The sequence below is a fragment of the Orbicella faveolata genome, unplaced genomic scaffold, assembly GCF_042242905.1.
Source record: "Orbicella faveolata isolate gen_17 unplaced genomic scaffold, um_ofav_v1 contig_48, whole genome shotgun sequence".
NCBI classification, from domain to species: Eukaryota; Metazoa; Cnidaria; class Anthozoa; order Scleractinia; family Merulinidae; genus Orbicella; species Orbicella faveolata.
Window position 1 is genome coordinate 4,435,505 of NW_028301578.1, and position 25,339 is coordinate 4,460,843.

The window sequence follows — 25,339 nt, forward strand, 5'->3', positions numbered from 1 at the left end:
AACCTTTTAATCGTGAGCGAATAATGACAAAAAATATTTATCGTGTGACCCGTACGGCCCCGTGCGCAATTTCCTTGGAAAACCATAAGGAAAAGGGTTCCGTATGAGGGCCGTACGCGTCGAAATGATAGGGCCGGAAAAACCTGTACGGCCCTACTAGAAATGCGTACGGCCCTACTAGAAACGCGTACAGCAAAATCGATGGGAGTTAATGACAAAAACATTTTTTTTCGCTGGAAAAGTTTGTTCTCTTCAAAATGAGTGATGAAAGTTAACATTCTGAGCGTGAATTCTACTATCCAGGCGAACTGTCCGATGCAGAACTACTCCGAAAGCTTTGAAAGAAAGTCGACACTCCTCACAAACGAAGAAGTTCACAACTTTCTCAGAAGCTAACAACAAGCAAACCTGTAGGCGTTCAAGAAAACAAATTTTCTTGATGAACTTTCCGATAATTGACCTTTGAAATAAGCAAACAGTCTTGAGGCGAAACTTCTTGCAGTGGAGAGCATCAAAGAATTCATCGTGGGTCCGTCCGGCCCTCCCACTCAGTCAATAAGTACATAATATATGCGTCAGGTGTTATCTGTTTTGTCTTCCATCGAACATTGCTGGGAGCTTTTTTTCGCTCAAACTATTGAATTCAAGAGGAAATCCAATCAAGTACATAACACGACGTACACGTGATAAGATCTCACTGTTATTAGAGGTCTAAAGCACTTCTGATTAATGCAATGAGATAAAGCGGAATTACCTTCAGTTAATACGCCCGCTGTTTTCATTCCCTCTGGTCGCTTTTACTCTGAATACTAAAAACATTGGGTTTTCGCTTCTACTAAGGTTGGTGCCTCTTCTGTTATCATTAAGGGAGTTGGTTAGCATGCAGTGTTAATCGTAATAAGGTTGTAGCCTGCGAACAGGCTCCAGGCGAGGACGGAAAAAAACATTCGGCCAGCGCGAAACAGAAGAATGAGCGAAGCTATCGGGGGCTCACCGGGAACCTGTTCGCGGGCTAATAAGGTTGTAAATTTGAATGCTGTAACTGGAAATTCAAGCCCTCATTCCATTTTGAATATAGGTGATTAGAATTTTTTTAAAAAATTCGGGCATTGTCGGAGTTAAACATCAACAAAGAGCTTGAGGCTTTGAGGCTTATTCTCCTTCATAATGCACTGTCAATATTAAATTAATTATAAGCATGTCAAAGCATTGAGAAAACAATTTCAAATTACTTTAGCCACCGTAATCAGTCTATACACTCTTTCCTTTTTATAGATATAAGAATATATTTTATAAGAATATCGGGGATGAAATTTGCGAAATGCTAAGGATATTTTAAGAATAAAGTCGAGGCTGAGATTGTGAAAAGAATATCACTTTTGCGCGTTAAAAATTTGTAAACTTGTAAATTTGTAATCGATTTTATGTTTTTTTAACGAAACCATGTAACATCTTCCTTTCTATAAACGGCAAAACTAGCCAAAAAGCAACTAAAACAGCACTAGCCGAATTTTCGATGCTATTAACCGTGCATTTCTGCAAGAAGTTATGTGCGTAATATCAGGCTATAATGCCTGCAGGCTGGCTCCAAAATTTATTTAATACCTCAGTTCCAGACACCAAATATATTCGAAAACAGAAATGTCATACTGTATAATCTAAGAATATTCACAAGAATATTTCCAGCCTAAAATCAGCAAAAAATAAGAATATTCAGCCTCGGCCGGAAAAACAATGTTTTTATAAAAAAAAAAATAATAATAATAAAGATAAAAGAGCGTATTATAAGAAGCCCCAAGATTTGACTTCCGATGACGTCTCTATGTTAATTTTTTTAAGGACCAACTAACCTAACACATGCTGCGAGCGGTTTCGTTTTCGGTGACATGTCAGAACCTTGGGGTGCATAGTTATTAATTGCCAGCTATAAGCGACTCATAAGCTATTACCAAACAATAAATAAGATCATGCAGATGGGGGCAACGCGTTAAATGCAAAAGTGCGTTTTAAATACCAATGTGGCGCAGTTTCTATCTCTGGAGGAGAGAGGGCAAAATATATATATATCTATGTTAGAGGAACACCAACATTTGCTAATATTCAGGTTTCGTGAAACAGGGGTTTGTTAGGGAATTTGATGTTCAGTATATAATTTTGAAGTTTCGAATTCTTGAGAGTTTTGAAGGTTAAGTTTATTTTAGCTTTCGTTTCGCTGCGCTTCTTTTTCACTTTTTTGGTAAACGCGACTTTTTGACTTTTACGAAGATTTAAAACCCAAGATGATGAATGCGAGGTGACGTATGTTTTAGATGTGGCTTTATTATTTACAAGTGCGAACTTTATTGGCGTTCTGTTATTACAAAACAAGAATAGCGGTCGGGAATTTAAATAAATTAAATCGTGCAGTTTTAGGCCCCGTTCAAAGTACGCCAGAAAATTTTGAAAACGCCGCTTTATTTCTACGGTTAGGCCTAACATCCAAACCAATCCGTCGAAAAAGCAGCTTTTCGAAAACGCTCTTCGAACCTGGAGGAATTTGAAGACGCCATCTTTGCGGTTTACTGTGGACGGAAAACACTTTGCAAACGGAGCTTTTCAAAAACGATGACGTCACGATAATCATTTCCCTGTCCTCATTTTCTTCAAAAGCAAATTCAAAATGACAGCTGATCGTTGCATTTTTAATTTCCTCCGGCGTACGTAGTGTATGTTGTCGGAAAACACTTAATCCGTTTTCAAAGTGAAACATCCGTAGCGTAGTGTTGACTGGGCCCTAATCTCAGTTCTTAGCCACGCGCCTCGACAGGAATATTTAGCTGTGAACAATGAAGACAATGGTGCGTTTATCCCTCGGAGTGATAGTTGCCCTTGGAAATGTTTTGTCCAAAAAACTACATACATAAGGCATGGAACTTTGTTCTCAAGCAGGAGCCATAATCGGGGACGGAGACCGTAAGTCTTGGGATCCGGGCGCACCTATGATATGGGACAATTTTTCTATTTTTAGAACAAATTAAGCCATCCTGACGTCATATATCCGCGCGGATCCACGCACATGTCGGGGCCTCTCGCGTAGATGTTGTCACGTTGCGTGTTCAAATGGTGAGAGTTTCGAGATTCTCTTGCAGATTTTTCACAGCGATGGCAGGCAATAAGGCAGGGAATAAGGCGGGGAATAAGGCAGGGAATAAGAACCAGAGCTCTTATATGTAGTTTTATGCTCTGAGCTAACGGAAAAGGTGGGTTTTTCAGGGTCGAAAACAAGACTTCAATCTCGCGCTGGGAATGAATAATAGAATCTGCTCGCGCTAGTTGTAAGCTTACGCGTATGTTTTTGCGTTTGTTTTGACTTAAGAATATAGCAAGAAAACTCTCTACTCTGGTATCGAGTTAATTTGTGAGTTTCTCAGACAATGCTTAATCATAACCAAAACCTGTTTTTCATGGTTTCTTATTGTTTCTGCTTGTTTGGCGAGTTTGCAAAAGTTTTTGAACGGAAAGTCTGACGCATACAAGTAGTTCATTTGCATAGTGCAGCTCGTGCACTTTCAAGTCCGGGTCGGTGTTTTCAATTGTCAACAAATCTTTGTTTCGTTATCTTTTGTGCTGAGATGCTGCAACAAATTTCACGAACGCAAAAAGGCCACTAACATCATGTGTGTTTCTTCAACAGAGTGAAATTTTACACTGCGAAAATGAAAATAGACAAGGAGTTTTGATACTCGATCAACAAAATCGAAATCGTTATTCGAAGTTGATTAAAAAAAGCGTTATCGTAACTTTGCTGATTATTTCTGCTTTAGTCACATATTTTCAGCTTAGCTTTATGTTCTCAAACATTTATCAATCTTAAACATGTTTAAAAACTATGGAGTTATTGTTTGAGTTCGATATACGTTTTCACACGAAAGTGCGGCGGAAGTACAATTTGTTATGTTTACTGACTGTACAAAACACGCATCGGCGGGCGCTCTCATTCATCGACAAAAGACAATTTACTGGATTTTTACACAAATAAAACTGAGCAGTATCTACGTACGTAAAATTATTGGGACTTGATGAAACATCAAGCGTTGCTTACAATTCAGGCGAAACTCAAACTAGCAATTGTTTTGTTTTACTTTTCGGTCACGATAGACTGGCAAATTCCTCGCAAGCGTGTGGTAAGAGGAGCTAGGAAGTTATGAAGTCCTGAAACTCTGCTATATCTAAATATATCCAGGTAGTGTTTTGCTGTGTCATGGAAAAGCTGTTAATCTTCAACATATGTGAAATTTACAGTGGAGTAATGCACAGCTCATGTAAAAGTAGCATCGGAACACAACTTGGTCAGCGATATATATAAGCTTACAGCGGAACATACCTAAATTCGACACTGTCTTACTTCACTCCAACTGGAGCAGTTTACGACTAAAATATTTAAGCCAAATTCCAACAGACGTAAACGCGTTGAGTTGTGGGCCAAAAAGATGAAAAATTTCGGGAATTTAGGACGCCATGTCCCCCGCGCGACATCTGCAAAAATCCTCGCAGCATGTACGCGCGTCTGCCGCAGGCGATGGCTCAATTTGGTCTAAAAATAGAAAAATTGTCCCATATCATGGGGACAGCCCCAATACTAGAAATGGCGCGCGCTTACGGTCTCCGTCCCCAATTATGGCTCCTGCCTCAAGCTGATATCCATGTTTTAAAACATAAAATTTCCGCGGGCAACTATCAGCCTATAGATTCTGTCCAAGAAACTCTCCATTGTTTATTTAGAGTGCAAAAAAAGAAAAGGAAAACAAGAAATTAAAACCTGGCTTTATTTTCCTATCTTAAAATTTACCGTAGTTTCTAGCCGAAAACTTCTTCTTCGGGCAATATTCTGACTGAGATCAGCATGTAATGTTGAATTCCTTTCATCTCCATCCACAAATCCGTAGGAGAATGCTGCGATTTGTGAGCCACTTCGCTAAGCTTGGACTATCGTCTGATAGTTACCCATAAGCATCCATATTTAAACAATAGAGTGTTAGAGGAACAATCGACTGATAGTTGCCCCGCTGAAATTTAATGTTCATAAAACACTGAGAGAAGAAGCTTCAAGGGCAAATATGATAGTTTTAAGAACATCAAATCTCCAAGAGGCGACTATAAGAATGATGGTTCCGAGACATAAACACTCTTTTTTCTTTATTGTTCATCACTGAATTTTCTTCTGCGCGCCAGTTCAAAAATCATATTGAATCATTTTCAACTTCTTTAGATTAAAGACGTGAAAGCCAAATGTAAAATGTGAGAAAGAGGTAACGGTAAAGTGGATCCGCAGACTGCTTTGCCAGGACAGACAAGTGAAAAACTGACGTTAATTTGTTTGTTTGTTTTTTTTTTTAACAATAACAAAAAGGCAGAAGGGCCAAAATGAATTAAGTCACAACGCCAGAAATTCGTGGGTCACTGCGCTTATTAGCAATGAAAATTAACCAATGAATGCGCCAGAATTTTTGCAGTTATTATAAAATAGCTTATAGTGCATGATTTCTCAGCCAATCAGATCGCAGTATTTGTGTTTGTGTTCGACAACAATTCTGCCAAAACTTGACGTCAACAGCTGCAATTTTGGTGGACAATGTAGAGCAGAGCGATTTTTTTAAAAAGCTACAAATGTGTATGTCAAAATGTCGGGAACAATTTTTGCTGTGCAAGTATCGTTTGAAATCGTATTTCTGGAATTATCTTTTAGCAGACATTAAGGTATCAGTATACCCCAAAATTGACAGTTTTTCAAAGGAAATTGTTTTTGGCTTTTTCAATTATAACTTATTACGATCTGTCATTTAAAAAACAATTGTATGCAAAAAGATTGATTCTATATATATAGAGGATATTACACGGTGGCGAGAAGATATGAATTTTGTGTTCTTGCCACGAGAACATAAAATTCATATCTTCGAGCCAACGTGTAATGTTCTTTTTATTATATGGAGAAACCAATTCAACAAAAGCAAAAGGCGGGAATCGTGACTTCATTGAACGATACGACACTCCCAAAGGTGACATACGGAAAATACGCCACTCGGGTCCCGGATGAAGTGGCGTATGGAATCTACGAGTGGTTTAGTTCCCAGTGAAACACTCTTCTCCATATAATAAGTAAAGTTACAAACCAAAAACGTTTTTTTTGCATTAATTATCTCTAATTGTAGCTGTCAACGGGTTGTCACGAGAAGAACATGTAACCTTGCATTAAAAGCTGCGTGACGAATTGCCGCGTGTCAACGACTACCGGACTGGGTGTTCTCCGTTTCTAAATTGTTGGTTTAAAAATTTAAAAATATGTCGTCGAAGAAACGCAAAAGTTCGTGTTCATTTGCAAGTTCGAGGAAAGCACCACAGAGGAAAAAGTCCGGGGAAAAGATTTCAAAAAACATTCGATCAGATTAGGCTAGGTTAGCTGCTAGCGACAAAGGTTTCTGCTTCGAACAGGAGAAGTTGCTTCCACTTGGACGAGGAAGACGTTTGACATTTTCTAAGCATTTCTTCCTTGGCGCTTTTGCTATTCGAAGCGATAACAGTATTAAACATTTCAACTTAATCGGTATCGCGTGGGTTTTCTTTACGTTGATTAAGTTACGGGTGGGCTCTTTCGTTATCTACGGCATCTCCAAACTAAGGCGTTTTGAAAGTCGAAAAGAAGATACAGAAGCGAAAATTATTTTCTTACTAACCTGGGCGCACGAGCGGTGGATTTCAGATCTTGCATAAGGGTATTTCACGCCAGAGGCAACATATAAGACTCCTTTGTAATTGATATGAGCTCTGTTTTTTAAGTAAAGTGAGCCTTCACTTGGTAAATCAACGCGTCATTATTTTCACACGTTTTGAGTAATTATCTTATTAAACCGGAAGAACGCCTCAAAGTATATTTTCCTTTGTATCTGGAAACGAAAATTTCAGTTAGTGAAGCGTACAATTTGAGTTCGTTTCCGGCGCATTTTCAACGTTTTTCGCTAAAATTTAGAAAATGTTGCCCGATAATCAGGTGAAAAAACTTTGTCGGGAAATTTTTATTTTTGCTTCTTTCAAAAGATGACTATTTTAGGAAGAGAATGCGTGCTTTATCAAAATCAAAGTGTAACTGCGTGTCAGCAGCAAACCAGACAAGTAATCAAAATTTCCCGGTTTTTTGGAGAAAGGTGTCAATAAGACATAGCGATGTTGATCGCGTCCTCCCGCTCAAATCCGAAGGGAAACGAACTTGATTAGTGAACCTCTGTACTTTGGGAAATAGGGCGCTCTATTCGGAAAACCTAAACTTTTTTTTAATTTTAATGAATGTACCTTCGTAATGTACAATTCTTAATACTACTGGGGTTAGCATGAAACATCCGACCGTAAAGCGGCGTGAACTAATTATGGTCATTTGCGGTATACCGAAAATCTTTAGAGAGAAAACTCTCCAGAAGATATATAAAGGGAAAAAAAGTCATAAAAATAATAGTCTAATGCTTATCGCCCGTAATTGCAAACTTTCTTGACGAGATGTCAAAGTTTAAAGCGTTTCATGCAACCTCAAAGCAAAGGTCTGTTCTCTTTTATTTTTAGAATATGACAGGAATCACTGAAGTGAGCTTCTCCATAGTTTACGCCATAACAATGATCGTAGCTTTGGCTGGCAACACACTGCTGATCTACATCGTGTGGAAGAAACCTGGAACAAGAAATCTGACAAGTTTTATGTTTGTTAACATGGCGGTGGCTGATTTGCTGGTTGCAGTGTTTCAGATGCCTATCAGCATAGCTATTTTTTATTTCCACCATATTCAGATACCCTGCGAGTTTTTCTATTACTCTGCGTTCGTGTCGACTACCGCCTCCATTTTCTGTCTCGCTGTGATGGCATTTGATCGATACTTTGCTGTTGTGCATCCTTTCCGAAGTAGCATTTGGTTCAGGAAGCCTAAGATCATCACGCCAGTTCTTTGGATCTCATCCATGGTCTTGATGTCAATCGTACCAGTTTCCTACAAACCCGTGAATGGTGTCTGCTTCCTTAATGATACTGTTCTATCGCATCTGGCCTTTTGGAGTTTCATCCTTGTTATCGACTACCTCCTGCCTCTCGCCGTCATCTCCAGCCTCTACATCATAGTTGCTGGAAAACTGTGGCTCCACGAAATGCCTGCGGATGATGAAGTACCTGTACACCAACGACAACAGGAAATCCCCAAGAAAAAAGTCATCCGAATGCTCATCATTGTTGTGGTGGTGTTCGCAGTCTGTTGGCTTCCAGTGCATGTGTATCAGATGGACAAATCTGTAAAAAGGAGAGCATTATGGCCGCCTTCCCTCATTTACTTCTGCTACTGGCTCAGTCAGGCTAACAGCGCCATAAATCCATGGTTGTACATTGGTCTGAACGGAAAGATGAAAGCAGCCTTCACCAAAATGATCCGATGCTGCCGTGGGGGAAATCTCAGACAACAAAGATCTTCTGTGGGTACCAACACTAGGAGCAAAGCGACCTTTACAAAGCGTTCCCTCCTGGATACCAAAATGTAAATACCACTTTGGCCTTGTATGAACGAGTAGTAACTAGTGTTAGTGAAACATTGCTTACGTAGGGTGTCTAGTCTTAGCGAGACGTTGCTTGAAACCAGATAGTGCTTGATTTTTTGCAAGCTCAGCGTAGAGTCGTAGAGAAACATTAAGCAATGTGGTTGGAAGTAGTATACGAGGTTTTAAGTCTTACTAAGTTTAGTTAGTCAAGCGTGTCAGCCATGACTGTCAGGGTTTAACAAAGTCATTTTTATATATAGATGTTTTATTAAAGCAATACTATAAACGCTTTTCTGTTATTAACATGTTCTTAACCCCTAAAAGCGACATAATACGCCCTATGATTTATTTCTATTTATAAGATAAGTGAGATACTACGCACGCTCTGATTGGTCAATAGAGTTGCCAAACGTATGTTCTATGGCTGGTTTGCAGTGTCACGCCATCAAAAATAAAAATCGTAACCATTCAATAAAATAAGTCAAGAAGCTGAGATATGAAAGATGATTGATATATAAATAACCTCGCTAAGTTTTAAGTCTGTACGGTTTTCCATCCGCGCGTTATTCGGAAAAGTGTTTCACTAAAATTTATAGACCTTTGTATGGTGTCGCCATGTTTGTGCCCCTCGGAGGGACACAAACATGGCGGCCGTAAAGTAACAGAAACATCTGTCATTGAGTTTTACCGTTGAAACGAAACGTTATTACTCTAGAGCTCCAATACATTGAAATTAATACTTTGTCTAGAGCAAGAACTGTTTAGTTGAAAACTAAATAGTTAAAAACTTGAGCAATAACTCATCTTTTGACTTACTCGACAGCCTTATCTAGCCGCATTTTAATGTCACGCAACGCATAAATTTGGAAATTCCGACGTGCTCCATTACATAATGAGGAACCCTGTCGGACTTAAACGTTGCAAAACGTCAAGGTATTAGAGGGTCTTACATCTGATGAAACTAAAACTTCACGAGGATTGGTAATTTCTTATTTTGGAAATTGATGACGTCACGTGAAAACCGGCAATTGTACCGGTAAACCACGGCTTCCGATCTATGGCAGCTCTACGCGGCAACTAGACAACTCGGAACTCTAGCGATAACAAATGTGATAAACAGTTTTGCCTTTCACTGGCTGATATATCAATAACACGAATATCTTTTCATTCAACATATACAAGGAAATTTGCAAGGAGAAAAACGGACCAGAACTTGGCAAAAAAATTACGCCGATTCCGCTTACGCTTGAGATTTAAATTAAGGAAGTTTTACCCACTTTTTTCGGTGCTTTCCACTGACTGTGGAAAAGAGAGCCAGCTGGACTTGACTGATCAATTTGGGTTGTCTAAAAAGCAGGAAAAAGATTTCTTTCTATCAGACATTTTGAGTTTAAACCCAATGCATCCATGCATAACACGATAAATGAATTTAATTTCCCGGCATAAGCTTAGCTTTTAGGCATCTAGCAAGATACAGAGAAACACGGACTTCATAGCCTTCAGCATATGTACATAAATTCTGAATAAATTTCGGAAGCAGCTTTTCTATTACTAACCTTAATTCCTTCGCAAAACTTTGGAAAGTTATCGTTTAACACTGCGTTGAATCACTTCGCCAAGCACATGAAGTTTGGACTGCTTGCACACTTTTCGTACAGCCTTTTACTTTCGTGATGACCGATTCCACCTACGAATCCCTACATTTCCCCGTCAGAATACGTTTACGTTAATTAATACACTTTTTCCCTTTAACCGATAACCTTTTCCTTTCCTTTCTTAAAACGTTCTTAGCGTGAAATGTTTTCGTCGCTTTCCTCGACGGATTTCATGTCCGGCGCGGAGTCTGTGCTTTCATTCTTTCCGTTGCTATGATTGGTCATCTCATGAATTTGATGAGAATAAGCAACTTGATCAGCAAATTACAATAAATTTTCCTCTCATTGACAGACGTTTTATATAGTTATTTCATAAAAGCGATAGACCACTCTTTCTATGGCTTTACCGGCGCAATACTGAAACCACTTGGGATGTTGGGAGAACACTTGGAAATCCTCGCCTAACGGCTCGTGATTTACAAGCTTTTCTCGTGTTCTCCCAACACCCCGCGTGGTTTATTGCGCCAGTAAACCCATAGAAAGAGTGGTCTATCGCTTTTTTTGCTTAAATAGAAAATTTTGTAGTCAGTAAGAACTGCACTGTCTACTGATTGATTATATTGTAGGAAGTGTAAAATTGTGTTGTAGGTAGAGTACTAGAGTGCTAATGATAGTAACCCGTATTGTAAGTATGGTAAGTAAGTAAGTAAGTAAGTAAGTAAGTAAGTAAGTAAGTGAGTAAGTAAGTAAGTAAGTAAGTAAGTAAGTACTGCAAGTACTGCTCTGTTGCTACCTGGAGTATTGTAGTGTCAGTGGTTTAAGACACCTGCATTGGGTGCATAAAAAAAGTTAAACGTTTTAGCCAATGTAAAAAAAAGTACGATTTTCAGTCTAAAGCTAGTAATTTCTGGTTTTTCGCTTCGCAATAAAAGTTAAGCAATGTATAGAGGGAAGGAAAGAACAACAACAACCCACTTTAGAGCTTTTCAAGAAGTGTCAGTTCTAATTATAATTGCCGAAGAATATATATTTACAAGGAAATGTTCCGAGAAGCACGGAATTTAGCTTACTCAGTCCGAAATGGCTTTGTGAACTCCAAGCCTGCCCATCTGCTCCCCCTCCCCCCCCCCCCCAATCGGGGACGGATATTTGGCAGGTTGTAGGTCCCCACCATGGGCATTTGCTCGCAAAGGGCTGCCCAGGGGTGGGGCATTTGGCAAGCTAGTCAAAACAAAGAATTATACAACAGTACTTCGTAGAAACACAAGTCTGTTTTATTAACCATCGAAGAGATTAACCCTACTTAAAGAACGTATTTGTAAATTCTTTTCTGAGATTTAAACCACTGGAAACTACAATAGCTCGTTACCCTCGGTCTTCCACATGAGAGAAAATCAAGTCGAGAAGCGTCGACGACGATAGACGATTTTCGTGGGAAGGATTTTGAATTTGTGGTTCGTTGGCTCAAAGAACAACGCCTAAAAGCAATAAATTTATAGCACTTATTAAAAGAAAAGTCTTCATAGAGATGTTAGTTGTGGAAAATAAAATATCATTTTGATATCGTGGTAAAGATGTATATTACTTTCGAGAAATATATTTTTCATGCTATCCCATGGGCGGGGCATTTGCACTGCTCTCCTCGCACTGCGGGGATTTTTGTATGGACCATCTGACCACGGTGGGGCATTTGCCACCTTATGAAAAAAAAAAAAAATGCCAAATGCCCGTTCGATGTCCAAGGGAGGTGGATGGGCCGGCTTGGAATTTACAGAGCCATAAGGAAGATGTCCTACGAGGTGTCAGTCCCACAACAGAGTTTTAAAGTTCACTTTGTCGGGGAAATGAGAGAATATCAAATAATTTTAGGTAATGTTTACTAATAGGACAAGCACTGGCCATTTTTAGATGGAATAGCGAAATTTGTTCTTTCCCAAACCCGAAATTTCTAAACATTAGGGCAATCCAAGCCGATTTACATGTAAGAAAGTACATAGGAAACAAAGCTTTAAATCGATGCCTACTTCTTTAGGGGAGGAAATTTGACCTCTAGACGAAAGAGGAAACAGGAGAAGGGCGGTAGGTCCACTGAAAAGAGTTACATTGAAATTGTACAACTAAACATATTGATGACCCTGCAAATAAAAATGGCATAAATGTCTAGCATAATGGTTGGAGATCTCCCATTCTATGCGACTTAAAAACTTTCCGAATAGTGTTAGTGTTCCTTGGTACGACGTGGTCCTTACTTTTGAAATTAATCATTCGCCTGTGAATTAACTTTTAAATGAAGGCCGTTGAACGGCTCGTGCGGTAGCCTCATGGTTAGCGCGCTCGTCTCCGGATCGAGCGGTCCGGGTTAGAGCCCTGGCCGGGGACATTGTACTGTGTTCTTGGGCAGGACACTTTACTCTCACAGTGCCTCTGTCCACCCATGCGTACAAATGGGTACCGACGAACTTTATGCTGGGGGTAACCCTGCGACAGACTAGCATCCAATCCATGGGGGTGTAGAAATACCCCTAGTCGCTTCATGCTACAGAAACCGGGATAAGCTCCGACTTGATGGGTCACTGGGCTCGTATGCAGACGTATGCAGCTAATCAAATGGAAACTATTTCAATGCACGTTCGTGTGATACAGTTTATTGAAGATGCTTTAAATGGTAGTAAAGTCTTAAGTCTGTGAATTAAGTGCTAGTTTATTTATTCCTCCTTTCAAATGACAGGTTTTACATTGTACAACATACTTGCAGAAAAAAAAATTGTATTGTTTTGGTTTTCTTGTTTGTTTGTTTGTTTGTTTGTTGTTTGCTTGTTTTTTTTGTTTTGTTTTTTTTTCTATATTTTGAATTTGGGCACTCGTGGATGTTTTGAGACGGTTTGAATTCAAACATTGCTTTCTGCATCAGTGTTGCCATGAAGTCTTTGTAATTCTCTCAACGTTGCCCTTGTAGAAATGATAGTTCCTTTGCGGGTTGAAATACTCCTCTGGCTTAGACCAGGACTTCTCAAAGTTCCGCGAACAAACGTCCTTAGTCTGGATGAGCTGGTAAAGGACACGCGCATGGAAAACAGTCTACGATGGCGGCCGCTATCATCTCTCTCTTGAGAACTTTTCAGGACATCTTTACAGCTGGTACAGCGGGTCTGTAGAGTACCAAATATGAAAGGATTGATGCAGCTGTTAGCATAAACCAGAATATTTGTAAACACGAGCAGGTCAGTGAAGTACTTGGAGCTGTGTCCATTGCCGTAATCGTTCCACAGCCACATCACGTGATTCGGCAGCATGCACACTGCAAACGCAACCACTGCCGTCACAAAGATTTTAACGATGCGGACATTGCGATGGGCCCGAGTTTTAAGCATTTGTCTCCCAGTCATACCGCCTTCAGGGTCTGCCATTACGACTTGGAGAGTCTTGATGTCTTTGTAAAGTTTTCTCCCGATTCTCACGTACGCGATAGTTATGCCCCAAAGCGGGCAAAGGTACAGTACGATAAAAACGGACATGGTGTAGGCCTTTACATAACCAGTGCCTGGCCAATTTTCTACGCAGTTCCCTGCTTCAAAGCCTAGTACGTAAATGTAAGGAGAGACAAGAAGAGTGCTGCCCACCCAGATGGCACAGATCACAATTATAGGCTTGCTTCCTTTCATCCTGGGCTTTAGCGGGTGCATTATCGCTCTGTGCCTTTCAAGACTCATCGCCAGCAGTGTCGCAACAGACACAGACATAAGGATGGTCTGAAGAGGATAAACTAACTTGCACAAAAACGATCCGTACGGCCAGTACCCCGCTAATCGCTCTATTATGTCAAGAGGAATGCTCAAAATGCTGGTGGATAAATCAGTTATCGCCAGGTTGAGGATGAAATACTCGCTGGTCTTTCTCTTCTTGCGACTGAGAATTGCGAGGCAGATCAGAGCGTTTCCAACGGAACCAACGGCTATTATAACAGAGTAGAATAGCAGCTGCAGAATCTTCACCACTTGAATTCCATCACCTTCCAGATCGGTGGTGTTTTGGGAAAGGTTTCCCTCCACTGACCAGTTTAACATGTTAGGCGGGAAGAAACTTCAGCAATATACATTTACCCTAGAACGTGATTTTTTTTTTTTCAGTGCAATGTTTCAAGACTATATTATTTCTTTACCGGAGACTTATTTGTCCACTGGTGCTTTTTACTGTCAGTTTCCTGCAAAAAAAAAAAAGGGAACAAAAAGTCATTAGTTTCATGACTAGAATTGTGAAAACTTTGGTAAAGACATTTCACTCTAGTGTAAGCGTTTAATTTAACAGAGATCAAAGTGGACGATATAAGAAATCAAAGGAATGTCCGTCTTTTCTTTTCACTGGCCTCCACTCTTGTACTTTGCAATTTGCGCTCTCCTCTCTCTCTCTCTTTCCTGGGAGAGGAGTTGGGGGTGATATCTGGGCCTTTAAGAGCTGTTAATATTCAAGTAGCTAGGTAGTTCACTTAGTGCAAAAGAACGCACTTTTCTTAATTAACCACGTTTTCGTAAATCTAGTCATGTATATAGGTAACAAAAACATTGTAGAAATAATTGTTGCTGTTTTAATATCGAGGTTCAGTTAATACTCCGAGAAGGAAGTATCTAAGAGGGGAGAGACCAAACAGTTGATTATTGTGACTGGGATAATATATTTGCCTTAAGGTGGGATTCAATTCAACCACGCTATCTGATGGAAATAAAATAATATTGCTGTGATAAAATGAAGACTTAACTGAAAAAAAGCAAACAAACAAATAAAAATAGCGAAGAAAATGACGCAGGCAGCAAAAGAAATACGTCATATAAGTTGATTTGAAACGGTCAACAAAGAATATTCGTATACGAAATTCAGTGACCTCATTGTCACACTTGTCTTACTATTTAAAGTTGTAAAGTATGGGTGGAAAATGATTTCGCGTGGTAATGTCCTGATATTTGCCAGAATAAAATATAATACATACCGTTTACTCATATGTGCGAGTATTGTCTTCACAAATAGGCATGGACCAGAGGTATGGATATTCACGCTACATTTGACTCCATATGCGAAAAGTCATGTTATTTCAAGTCATCTTGAAATAACACGATAAGTGAAAAATAAAATACAATTGTCGGTTTACATGGATTTAGTGGTAGTGTTCGACTCTGTGACTGCAGAAAAATAACAAAAGTCTGAACGGTCTCTGAAAGGTCTTTTGGGCGGGACGAAACACCGTGACAGACTTGTCCTGAACGATTTTATCACAAGTATATGACAATTCTTTTAATAAGTAATAGATGAATTTAATAGTTCAACATACAGAAATTCAACCATTTCCTGAAGGGCTGTGGAATGTCAGAATATTATGCAGTTACACGTTATTCAATCCCTGGTAAAGATGGCCTTAAAACATTGAAACGGTCTTTTTGAGTCGTAAAGGAATATACCGTCATACCGCGGTTATTACTAATGATATTTGTTCTAGAAAATTATAAATGAAAAATCCCATTATATTATATCACTTTCTTTTCACGAATTGGTGGCGTCAGTTCCCTAGCTTTACCGAAATCTGATCAATTCCATGAGCTTAAGTAATCTCTCTTACACAGATAATCTTTGCCTTTACGTCAAAACGTCAATACATCTATTAAAAGATAGAACAAAAATTTATAAATAATAGTTTTCGGTATGTCAATTTGCCAGATTATGTTACCTTAAAAGCGAATAATCATAATGTTTGATTATTATGGAGTAATTTTATAACTTTTAAAGAAATATGATTAAAAATAAACGAAGTAATGTCATGGTTATACGTCACGCCATCTTGTTAGATGATTTACAAGAAGTAAAAAATCAACATCATGGTATAATGCGCAGGAAAGACACACATCTCTGTGTTCCACATACCAAAATAAAAAGAGGATGTTATCTACATTAACATAGTTGGGACAAATGGTTAATTAACACAAAATTCCAAGATTTCATTAAACACCATACATCTTAGAAAATGGCTTGCCTTATGCGTTTATGTAAAGCTAATTAATAACCATACAATGCCACTACGATATTCTCTTCGCAACATCTAAAGCAGTTTTCCTCCGATCTTACCAAAGTGGACCATATAAATATATTAAATGTTTTGAGTCCTGTGATAGACAAGGATTCGTTTATGAATAACTAAGTGCACTTCGTAGGTCATTTGCAGGTTATGCAATACTCTCTTTCTTTTTTATAAGAATATATTTCATAAGAATATCGAGGCTGAAATTTGCGAAATTTAAAAAAATATATATATTCTTAGAGTAAACTCGAGGCTGAGATTTTGAAAAGAATAAACATCAACACACCATGCAAATACATTCGAAAAAAAAACTGTCAACCACTATAGTTTTAGAATATTCATAAGAATATTTCAGCCTAAAATCGACAGAAAAATAAGAATATTCAGCCTTGGCCGCAGACACAATATTCTTATAAAAAAAAGTGTATATGACTTCATTCATTGTACTTAAAATAAGATCAAGACCATATTGTTAAAAAAAAAATCGGTTGATCAGTTTTTGCGACTGTTTAGTCGTTCTCTGTACCTATAATCATCTTGCTTCGATAATTATTATTTCAGTAAGCTTCTCTGAGATAACAAGGTTTAGGGAGAAAAAATTTTCTTCATTATCTAGTTATTGTACTGCAATGTATTTTTCAGCGTAAACAACAATCCCGGCAAACCTTGGAGATTGATATCACTTTAAAAATTAAACATGTTATATAGCTCAGCCATTTAATTCCTCTCAGACATAATTTTGTCGGATTGTGTGGAAGCAGTGAAATACGTTTCAGAAGAAGATAGCCGGCGGTGAAAGCTGATTCAATGAATGTCAATAAACGATCGATTGATCATTTGTTAAAGATTAATTGTTGGAAAAGGCCTCGGCTCCATTCTCGAGGAAATGAAATTTAATCAAACTCGCCATTCTTGCTTGGGAAAAATACATTTCGGCAGCCTTCAAAGTCTTTGTAGTCGTAATGTGAGTCTCTCTGACGAGGATTACTTAAAGCTAGCTAAGGATAATCTTTAAATTACAGCTTTGCGCTAATGAATTATAAAGTCGATATTAATGCAGTAAACAGCTTCAAGCGTTTTTTTTTTTTTCCGGCGTCAGATCGATTCATTTTTCATTGTGGCTTAAAATAATGTCGTGGCTTCCTCGTTATACCGTTCGTATCTTCGAACATACCCATATTTTCAGCCGTTTTTAGTTTAAAAAGATTCTGTAAAGATCGTTTCACTATAAGCAACGTAGAAGACAAAAAAATAAAATTGAAAAGATTGGCACTTCAACGCGTCATCTTTCTGTTTTGAAAATACAAGTTTTTTTATTCCTCCGCATAAACAAAATAGTCAAGACGCATGAGATCAACTGCATTCATTATCTTCAGTTTACTTCGGTTATTTAGTATCACTCCAAATTTTACCGGTTTTGAATGGTGTCGACCTTGAACGAACCAGTCGCCGCCATAATATGTTGAAAACAATCAATTCCTTCTCGTCTAAGTATGCTGTAAGCGCCATATGGTAAACACACACAACCTTCTCACCCACATAGCTTTATAATATTAGGTTACTTTTCGTGCGTTCACTAACCTGCCTCAGGTTCGAGGTGATCATGCACTCTGGTGTTTCTTTTTTGTGTTGTGATCCAGCACAGCGTGGTTAATGCGTTCAGCTTTGATTATTCACTTTGTCCTTCAGAATAATAAACCTTTGCTTTAGACAAAAGCAACAGTAGGGCAAAAGTGTAAACGGGCTTTCAAAACGGAGAAGTAAAAAAAAAAAAAGAACTCGAGACGACGTTCTTTGATATACACCCCAAAGTGACAATGGCTTTCAGTACTTCGAAGGCCTTTCACTTAAATCGAACAATGCCGACCAGCCAACAGCGCTGATTAAACATGATGGAATATTCTCTTCGTGTTCACAGAACAAAGTTAGAATGTCATATTCCTCAGGGTAGTTTGGACAATTTCAACATTGTATCATTGTGGAGGTATGGCCCCTTAGCACGCTATTGAAATTTGGCTCTGGGCCTGAAGTCTTCCGCTGCACTTTGATCAATCTTCAGATCGATTGATGTCACTTGGCTCCGTTTATTTTTTGCCTAAAGATGTTGATTTTCGTTCGTTTCCGGCATCTCTCTTACATTTTAATTTACCTTGCTTCAGAAATTACCATTGGGGATTTACCGCCGAACCTCCGGGTCATCATTAAGCTATTTTTTTTTGAGACGCGATAAAATCGTCGTCTTCAAGGCCAAAAAGAAAACATGATGTTTTTCGGCGAAATAATCTCAAATGCCATCGTTTCTATGTCTGCATTCCATATTCTTGCGACTTTTATGACTGATGTTTTACATAACATGGAGAACTCAGTTAAAAATAACTTAATATTGAGAAGGTTTAAGTACTTTCATTTCGAAATGTAAACAGAGGGAAGCCTTCAACCGTTTCCAGTTATTAAATTTTATTGAGTCTCTTTTTCAAAATAAAAACTTTTTATTGATTTTGTTAAGTCTTCAAAAACGTTTTGATTATGAAAGAGATCTGCCACACGTCAATAGTTTTGAATGATTATCCGCAAATAAAAGTGACTAATTTTAATTCATTTTTCTTGGTTTTTCTGCAGTTGCGGGAAACCTATGTATCACAATCACTTCCTGCATTTTAGTAAACATCCTAGAGTAGAAAAAAAAAAGTATTTCTCTAAATACTTTGGCTTCGAAAACACCTTGTCGCTAGTGACGTGTTTTAACGAAAAAGATTAAATTATAGTTTCCTCACATTTTCACTTAATATAGTCATATGTTTACTTTTCTCAAAAGATGAATAGCTTTCTGTGTGTATAATGGAGCCCGTGCGTAGGACATTAAGTTTGAGGTCTCACCAATAGCGAGCTGACACAATGGCTTCAGTAGACTTCACCTCAATGATTGATTGGAAGAAGAGGAAATGTGATAGCACCGCCTTCATAACGTTTAGGTAAAAGATAATTTACTTTCTGCGCCTTCTGTCTATTCGCTCTAGGCGCAAATAACAAAGGAAGTTGAAAGTGAATCATTTTTTAACTGAGCCGATATTATTTTTATCAAGTTCTCGGTAATGTAACAAACAAATATAATGGACAGGTTTTCGTTCTTAAAAACCACGAGGTATGGCTTTCATTTTTTCTCTCTTCGCGGATTCCTTGTTTCTGTATTACTCAGAATGCGTAAGTTTTATCCATTATTTGAAAGTTGTATTTTTGAGCTGTTCATCTGTGTACCCGATATCAGAACTTAAAATACCTTCAGGCTATTGTAAAATGGAAGGAACAATTAACTTAAAGGTTTGTCCCTGTATATTATTTAAGAGGGCATGGTGCATAGTTTTGTTCGTTCTTAAAACGAAGAAACGTCAAAATTTTTCCTTGCGGCCTCTGCAGAAAAATAAATTACTTATGTCTAAACAGCTTCGAAAGCCTTGTGCAACTAAACCCTGTGGCAACAGAAGCTTAAGTTCACCTCTAACCTCAAGAGCCATTTTTAGCTTGAAAAAATAGAGAAAAACACACACATGCAGATCTGGCGTCAAACATACAGTTAATAAAAATTACAAAACGTGTAATTCCCACTAATTTTTCATACGGATTTAATTTATTGAAGTTAGGCTAAGACCACTCTGCGCGACAGAAGGTCTGCATTTTTAACTTAATGTATATGATCAAAGGGTTGAATACGAAAATGCAACTGAGGTTATCAGTTATCAGAGAAGGTTGGAATTTCGATCAGTTACCTGACGAATCCGTTTGTGTCACTGCCGACTAAAATTACCACGACTGGGTTCAATCTTCTGGGCTATAATTCATATGTTGATTAAGATCATATAACGCTGTTTATTACGATCAGCATTATCAAGGTTGTTGTTGTCAAAAAATCTAAACGGAAACAAGAAGTAGGAAATTACAAGCTATCATTTGCATCTTGCATAAAAAATGTATCGTCTCATCTGCTGTTATTTATATTTTCCATTTATGTTTCTACCGACTTGACACAACAGATTGCCTAAATAGCCAATGAGTATTTGAACTTTATGTTGATTCTTGGCATAAGAGCAATTATGTATTTGCTTTGCAAGATTAAGCTTAGTTTTGCACGGGTTCAGAGAACTAGCCTGGTTTGTTGATGATGTCAATCACTATCTCTGCAAACAATGGTAGGAACCATTTGTGCAGCTGAAAATCCCTTCATGATTATCGCATTCGTTTTCCGTTGGCTATTGCCATCAGTAAAAGAATAACTTAAAAAGAAATTCATGAGATATATTTTAACAGAATACAATCTTGCAAATCTTTTCTGCTATTGTTCTCCCGAGTTTATTTTATCAAGGTTGCTCTTTGGTGGAAAGAAAAATAGGCTCAAAACACGACACTCGTATAGATTCGCATCTATACTAAAAATTTTCAAAACATTGGGACGCTGCTGTGAATAAAGACATGAATAAATTACGAGCACCTTAAGTGCCCAGATAGATTCTGCACTCAATATGTTGAGATTAAAATAGAAATATTTCAATAGTAAAATGATTTTAAAACGAGAAGCATTATTGTGGAAATGTCTTTTTCTTTTCCACAACTCATGGCTGAACTACAGCAAAATTGCCACACCTGGTTGTAGTTTATCAATGTGGGAAAGCACTTTTGCTAGATTTCTTATTTAACAAAACCTCTTCAAAACAGAATAACTTCTGACACTTTTCTACATGCAAATTAATCCCTCTACTTCCGCGAGTGTCGAGTTTAAAAACTGACACACACAAAAAAGTAAAGCGTAGAGTATAGCATTGTTAGTAGCGTAAGTATCTCACATTGTAAGTACTGTAAGTGTTATATTGTAAGTAGAGTATAGTATTGTTAGTAGCGTATCTCACATTGTAAGTAAGTACTGTAAGTTTTGTATTGTAAAAAAAATAAATAAATAAATAGAAAAATAAAAGATACCACATGAAAGATTTTATTAAATGGTTAAACTGTAGGCTCACCCAGACAGCACAACCCTAAAATAAAACACGCGTAAGAACTTCTTTTTATGTTCGCAACCGGCAACTTCTTGCGCGTACTTGCGGGTCATTTGCGGTAAAATTCAGCGGGCGCAAAAACTTCTTTGAGGTTTGAAATTAAAACCGCAAGAACTTCTTTGATCTGAGCGGTGCGCTGTGCAAGGACTTCTTTGTGCAAACATTTTAAAACTGAGAAAAGGTGGATGAAAGCCGCGTAACAAGACTAAAAGTTGTGATCAGTACAACCTCGTTGCAAAGCAGAACAAACAAGGGGTGCTTACCATTTACAAAAAACCATCCGGTTGGAAATTTCAGGGATAAACATTAAACAATTAAATTGAACATTGCGGGAGAGGGAATCGCTATAAAGTATATCCACATCAGCTAGAGAGACTTATAAGAGCAGAAAAATAGCATCAACCCAAGTCACAGCCCATATTTTCTGAAGCTTCCCAAACGGAATGGCGCGAACCATTTGATTTTCCAACTGGAATTTTCGGTTTTCCCATGTAAATGGTAAGTACCCAAGAACACCTTACTGACCCATGGTCACAGGGCATCTACATGTACTGGCTGAAATTAAGTACTTAAATTCTGAAGGGGAAAATTTAACTCAAGGAGCAATATATGCGCATTTCCCTAAACTGAAGACAAGTCAAAAACATTTTTGCAGCAATGTTTCTCCTTACTTAATCTTACTTTGCAAACACACATTGTCTCACGAAACTACTCTAACATGCATGTAATATTGCAGCAGCCAATACCATTTAGCTGACAACTTTTCGCCTCAGATGTTCTTACTTTGAATATTAAAAATATATGTTACATAACAACTTTATACGAACTACCTTTAACAGTGACAGAAAGATGTAAATAACTCACAGGTGGCTTTCGACACACGTCTATGAAATGAAAGAAAAATTCGTGTATCGATCAGGATTCGAACCCGCGTCTCCCCGCATACTATTCGGGCGTGCTATCCACTACACCATCGGTAGAATAGCTCGTTTTATTCTACCTTTAACAACACTTACACAATATTCCATCAACCGATACCAATTTCCGAAAATGTCAAGAATTCACTTACATAACTACATCCATTACCATTTTGCTCACTTTCCTTGTCTCAATCTCTTAGTTCGCATACAGTAAAAATAAAGATAAACTTTACTTACTTAATTTTCCAAAATAGTGCCAAAGTCGTAGCTCACACTAACATATTTGGGATTTTGCTTAACTGAACTATCACCTTCCCTGCAACTTACCTAGTAAATCAACCGACACGAATCTTTAAAACCCACTCTTAATATATATTGTCGCACGACCGGAAATGCTCCCTTGTAAAACCATCACTCAGTTACCAGGGTGGTCAGCAGGTGTTCATTTGAAATACATGCAACATTAAGAGAGCATCAAGGTAACTTACCTTGACGTTGTCTTGGTAACAACTTTGACATATCCTGAGGATTGCCAGAAGAAGCCAGTCGTTAAGTAGAACTAAAGGACAAAGGAGTCTGATATAACATCTACATACACGTGACAGCTTAAGAAGAAACAATAACAATTATTATTCTTCTGAGGAATAGCAAAATAACACGGATTTAAACATTAAATAATCTATAAAAAGCATCTTCATCTTCAGTCTTAGTTTCTAAATAAAAGAAGAACAACTGAATTTTGATTTATGTTTGCAAGGTATCGCTGCCTTTTTTGATTACGTTGTCTGTATCTGTTATTGTTGTTGTTGGTGGTGGTGTTGTTGTTGTTGTTGTTGTTGTTGTTGGAACAATTTTTAGTTTAGATGGCCTGAAAGGGAAGGAAACAAATCTGTCATCTGCCATACAGTAACAAAATTGCTTCATTTGCTTGTAGCCAGTTAACATACTGGCTCCTCTGTCGGTCCAACTGTCAGTGTCTGAGATGTGTTTTCTATACATCAGCTATGTAGCGAGATATATTACTTTTCATGTTAGGAAGAATCCATCAAACTGAGAAGTACCAGCGATACGATAGTGAAGCTCATGATCAACAAACTTGGAAAACTTAGACTAACGATCATTTTGAGAATCTACTAAGCTGGTGGTACCAGAGTTAGTCAAGAGGGAGCATGAGCAAACCACGACGGCAACGGCAATGAAAACGCCACCAAACGAAAGGTTTAATGGACAGAACAATGGCTATGCACGCGCGTTATAAATCTTTGCACATTTCGTAGCCGTCTTCTGCAAAATGACAATGTCAAATGACCAAGTTTCGCGTATTTTGAAAAACGTGAGCCACGACCTCAATTTGTTTGTACTTTGTTCTAGAATTGATCGCTGACGTTGCATCTTTAGTTTGAGTGGGGTTTTAGACCACTCGGCTTACTGAACAGTTCTAGATAATTGCGAGATTTAAAACGAAGTCATTTTTTTCAGCCGTCGTCCCTGGCGTCGCCGCCGCCATCGCTTATAAAACTAGTAAGGCTAACGTTCAATCTAACCATGTCGTTTTAAACATTTGTCATCCATTAGGGAATGATTCTAGCTGTGATCGTGTCAGGACCTGCTCTTAAGCAGGACACTTAATTTCACAACAGCTTCTTACATTATTTTATGTATAGATACAGTTACCATGTGTTAGGGCTATTCTGAACAAAAAAAAAAACATTCTGGAGGCTAACCTGCGGTAGACAAGCTTCCTATTTAGGTGAGTAAGATGCTAGAGTTATGTGTTAGTACAGTAGAAGTAGCCAGTTGTATGCGTTTGCATAAAAAATTTAGGTAGTTTTCTCTTATGCTTTCGATCCTAAACCCTTTCAAATAAAATGAGATATACATCATCTTAAAATTTTATACAAAAGTGATGTCCTTCTTCAACAATCTGCCATTTTTCCCTATTATCAAAGCTTTCTTTTTCATCTTTTACTTGCCTGGGAGGCATTGCGGCAGACGTACCGCTGCAGAAGAATAAAAAGAAAAAGGTCAAATTGCCTTATCATAAAATCGTTTTCCGAATTTTTCTCCAAAGTCTTTAATTTTAATTGAGACATGAAGCGCGGAATAATTGATCTGATTAAGAGAGAAGAAAACACGCGTACAATTAGACGATACGTGGGCATCCGCCACAGAAAACGGTTATCATGTAGCCTCCGGCAAAAAAACACATTAATTTCAGATTAAAAGGTTTTTGTTAGGTAAGGCGAACAAACATCTTAAAAGGGCGATAAAAGAGAAAACGTGAATCTCTATCCAGTAGCCACATGTTAAGGACCTTTTGACCTCCCAAATTTTAAAATCAATATGTAAATAGAAGTCGATCAGTTGAGTTTGTAAAACGTTAGAAACAGCTTTTGTAAGTGAACATCGATCCCATTGCAATTAAAAAAAGGACAAAGCACTGCTTGCTAACGAGAAGCAAAAAACATTTTACTGCTCTGTTCCTCAAAACAATTTGTAACAAGCGTAAAAAACATTTGAAGACATCATGCGCGCGCATGCCTGGCTATCGTGGAATATACTATTTTAAAAATGTAAAAGGATTTGAAGATTCAAATGATATTACACTCAGGGGCCCGAAAAAGGAGTATAAAATAGTATTACGTCATAATGGTCTACGTCAGAGACCGCTATGAATGACGTTAATTCCACGTCATTGCTTACAAACATGAAAGAAAACATGCCTTGTGTGATCAATGTTATGGGCAGTTTAAAAGGCTCTCGTCCAACCTTGGAAAACTTGTTAATGAACTTGGTCCGACTATTCTTGGCGTTGAGGCGTTGAGCGAAAGCTAAAATCAGAATAATTGAGCATTCCATCCCTATCCAATATAGTCGCCGACTGGTGCTCAAAGTACATTATGACCACATTTTTCAATATTATTCTAATAGTCGATGCTCAAAAAGCCTCACTATTATGCTCCATCCTGCTCACATAAAAAACTAGACGCTTTGCTGCGTGTGCCTAGGCAGTCGTTATACTGAGAAGCACTAGCTATATTTCAATTGAGCTAAATGTTCTGCATTTGAAGTCGTACGAAATTCAATCGAATCGATGTGCTCAAGCTATTCTGCTTTTGATTGCATTCCTTGGAGTAATAGAGCTTATTACTCGTTTCCAGGTCTTTAAGGCAAGAA

General features: G+C 38.1%; 2 protein-coding genes across 2 annotated transcripts; one reads left to right on the forward strand and one right to left on the reverse strand.

Moving 5' to 3' along the window:
- Positions 1-537: 537 nt before the first annotated feature.
- LOC110054813 (substance-P receptor-like) lies at positions 538-8,999 on the forward strand. The gene is made up of 2 exons (XM_020761172.2): positions 538-840; positions 7,588-8,999. Exon 2 carries the CDS (start codon positions 7,591-7,593, stop codon positions 8,542-8,544), a length of 954 nt encoding a protein of 317 aa, XP_020616831.2. The 5' UTR covers positions 538-840; positions 7,588-7,590; the 3' UTR covers positions 8,545-8,999.
- A 3,826-nt stretch (positions 9,000-12,825) lies between these two features.
- LOC110054812 (galanin receptor type 1-like) lies at positions 12,826-18,275 on the reverse strand. The gene is made up of 2 exons (XM_089280769.1): positions 17,779-18,275; positions 12,826-14,337 (listed from the first exon to the last, which is right to left on the reverse strand). The coding sequence occupies exon 2, from the start codon at positions 14,198-14,200 to the stop codon at positions 13,025-13,027; it is 1,176 nt and encodes a 391-aa protein (XP_089136895.1). The 5' UTR covers positions 14,201-14,337; positions 17,779-18,275; the 3' UTR covers positions 12,826-13,024.
- Between the last annotated feature and the right edge of the window lie 7,064 nt (positions 18,276-25,339).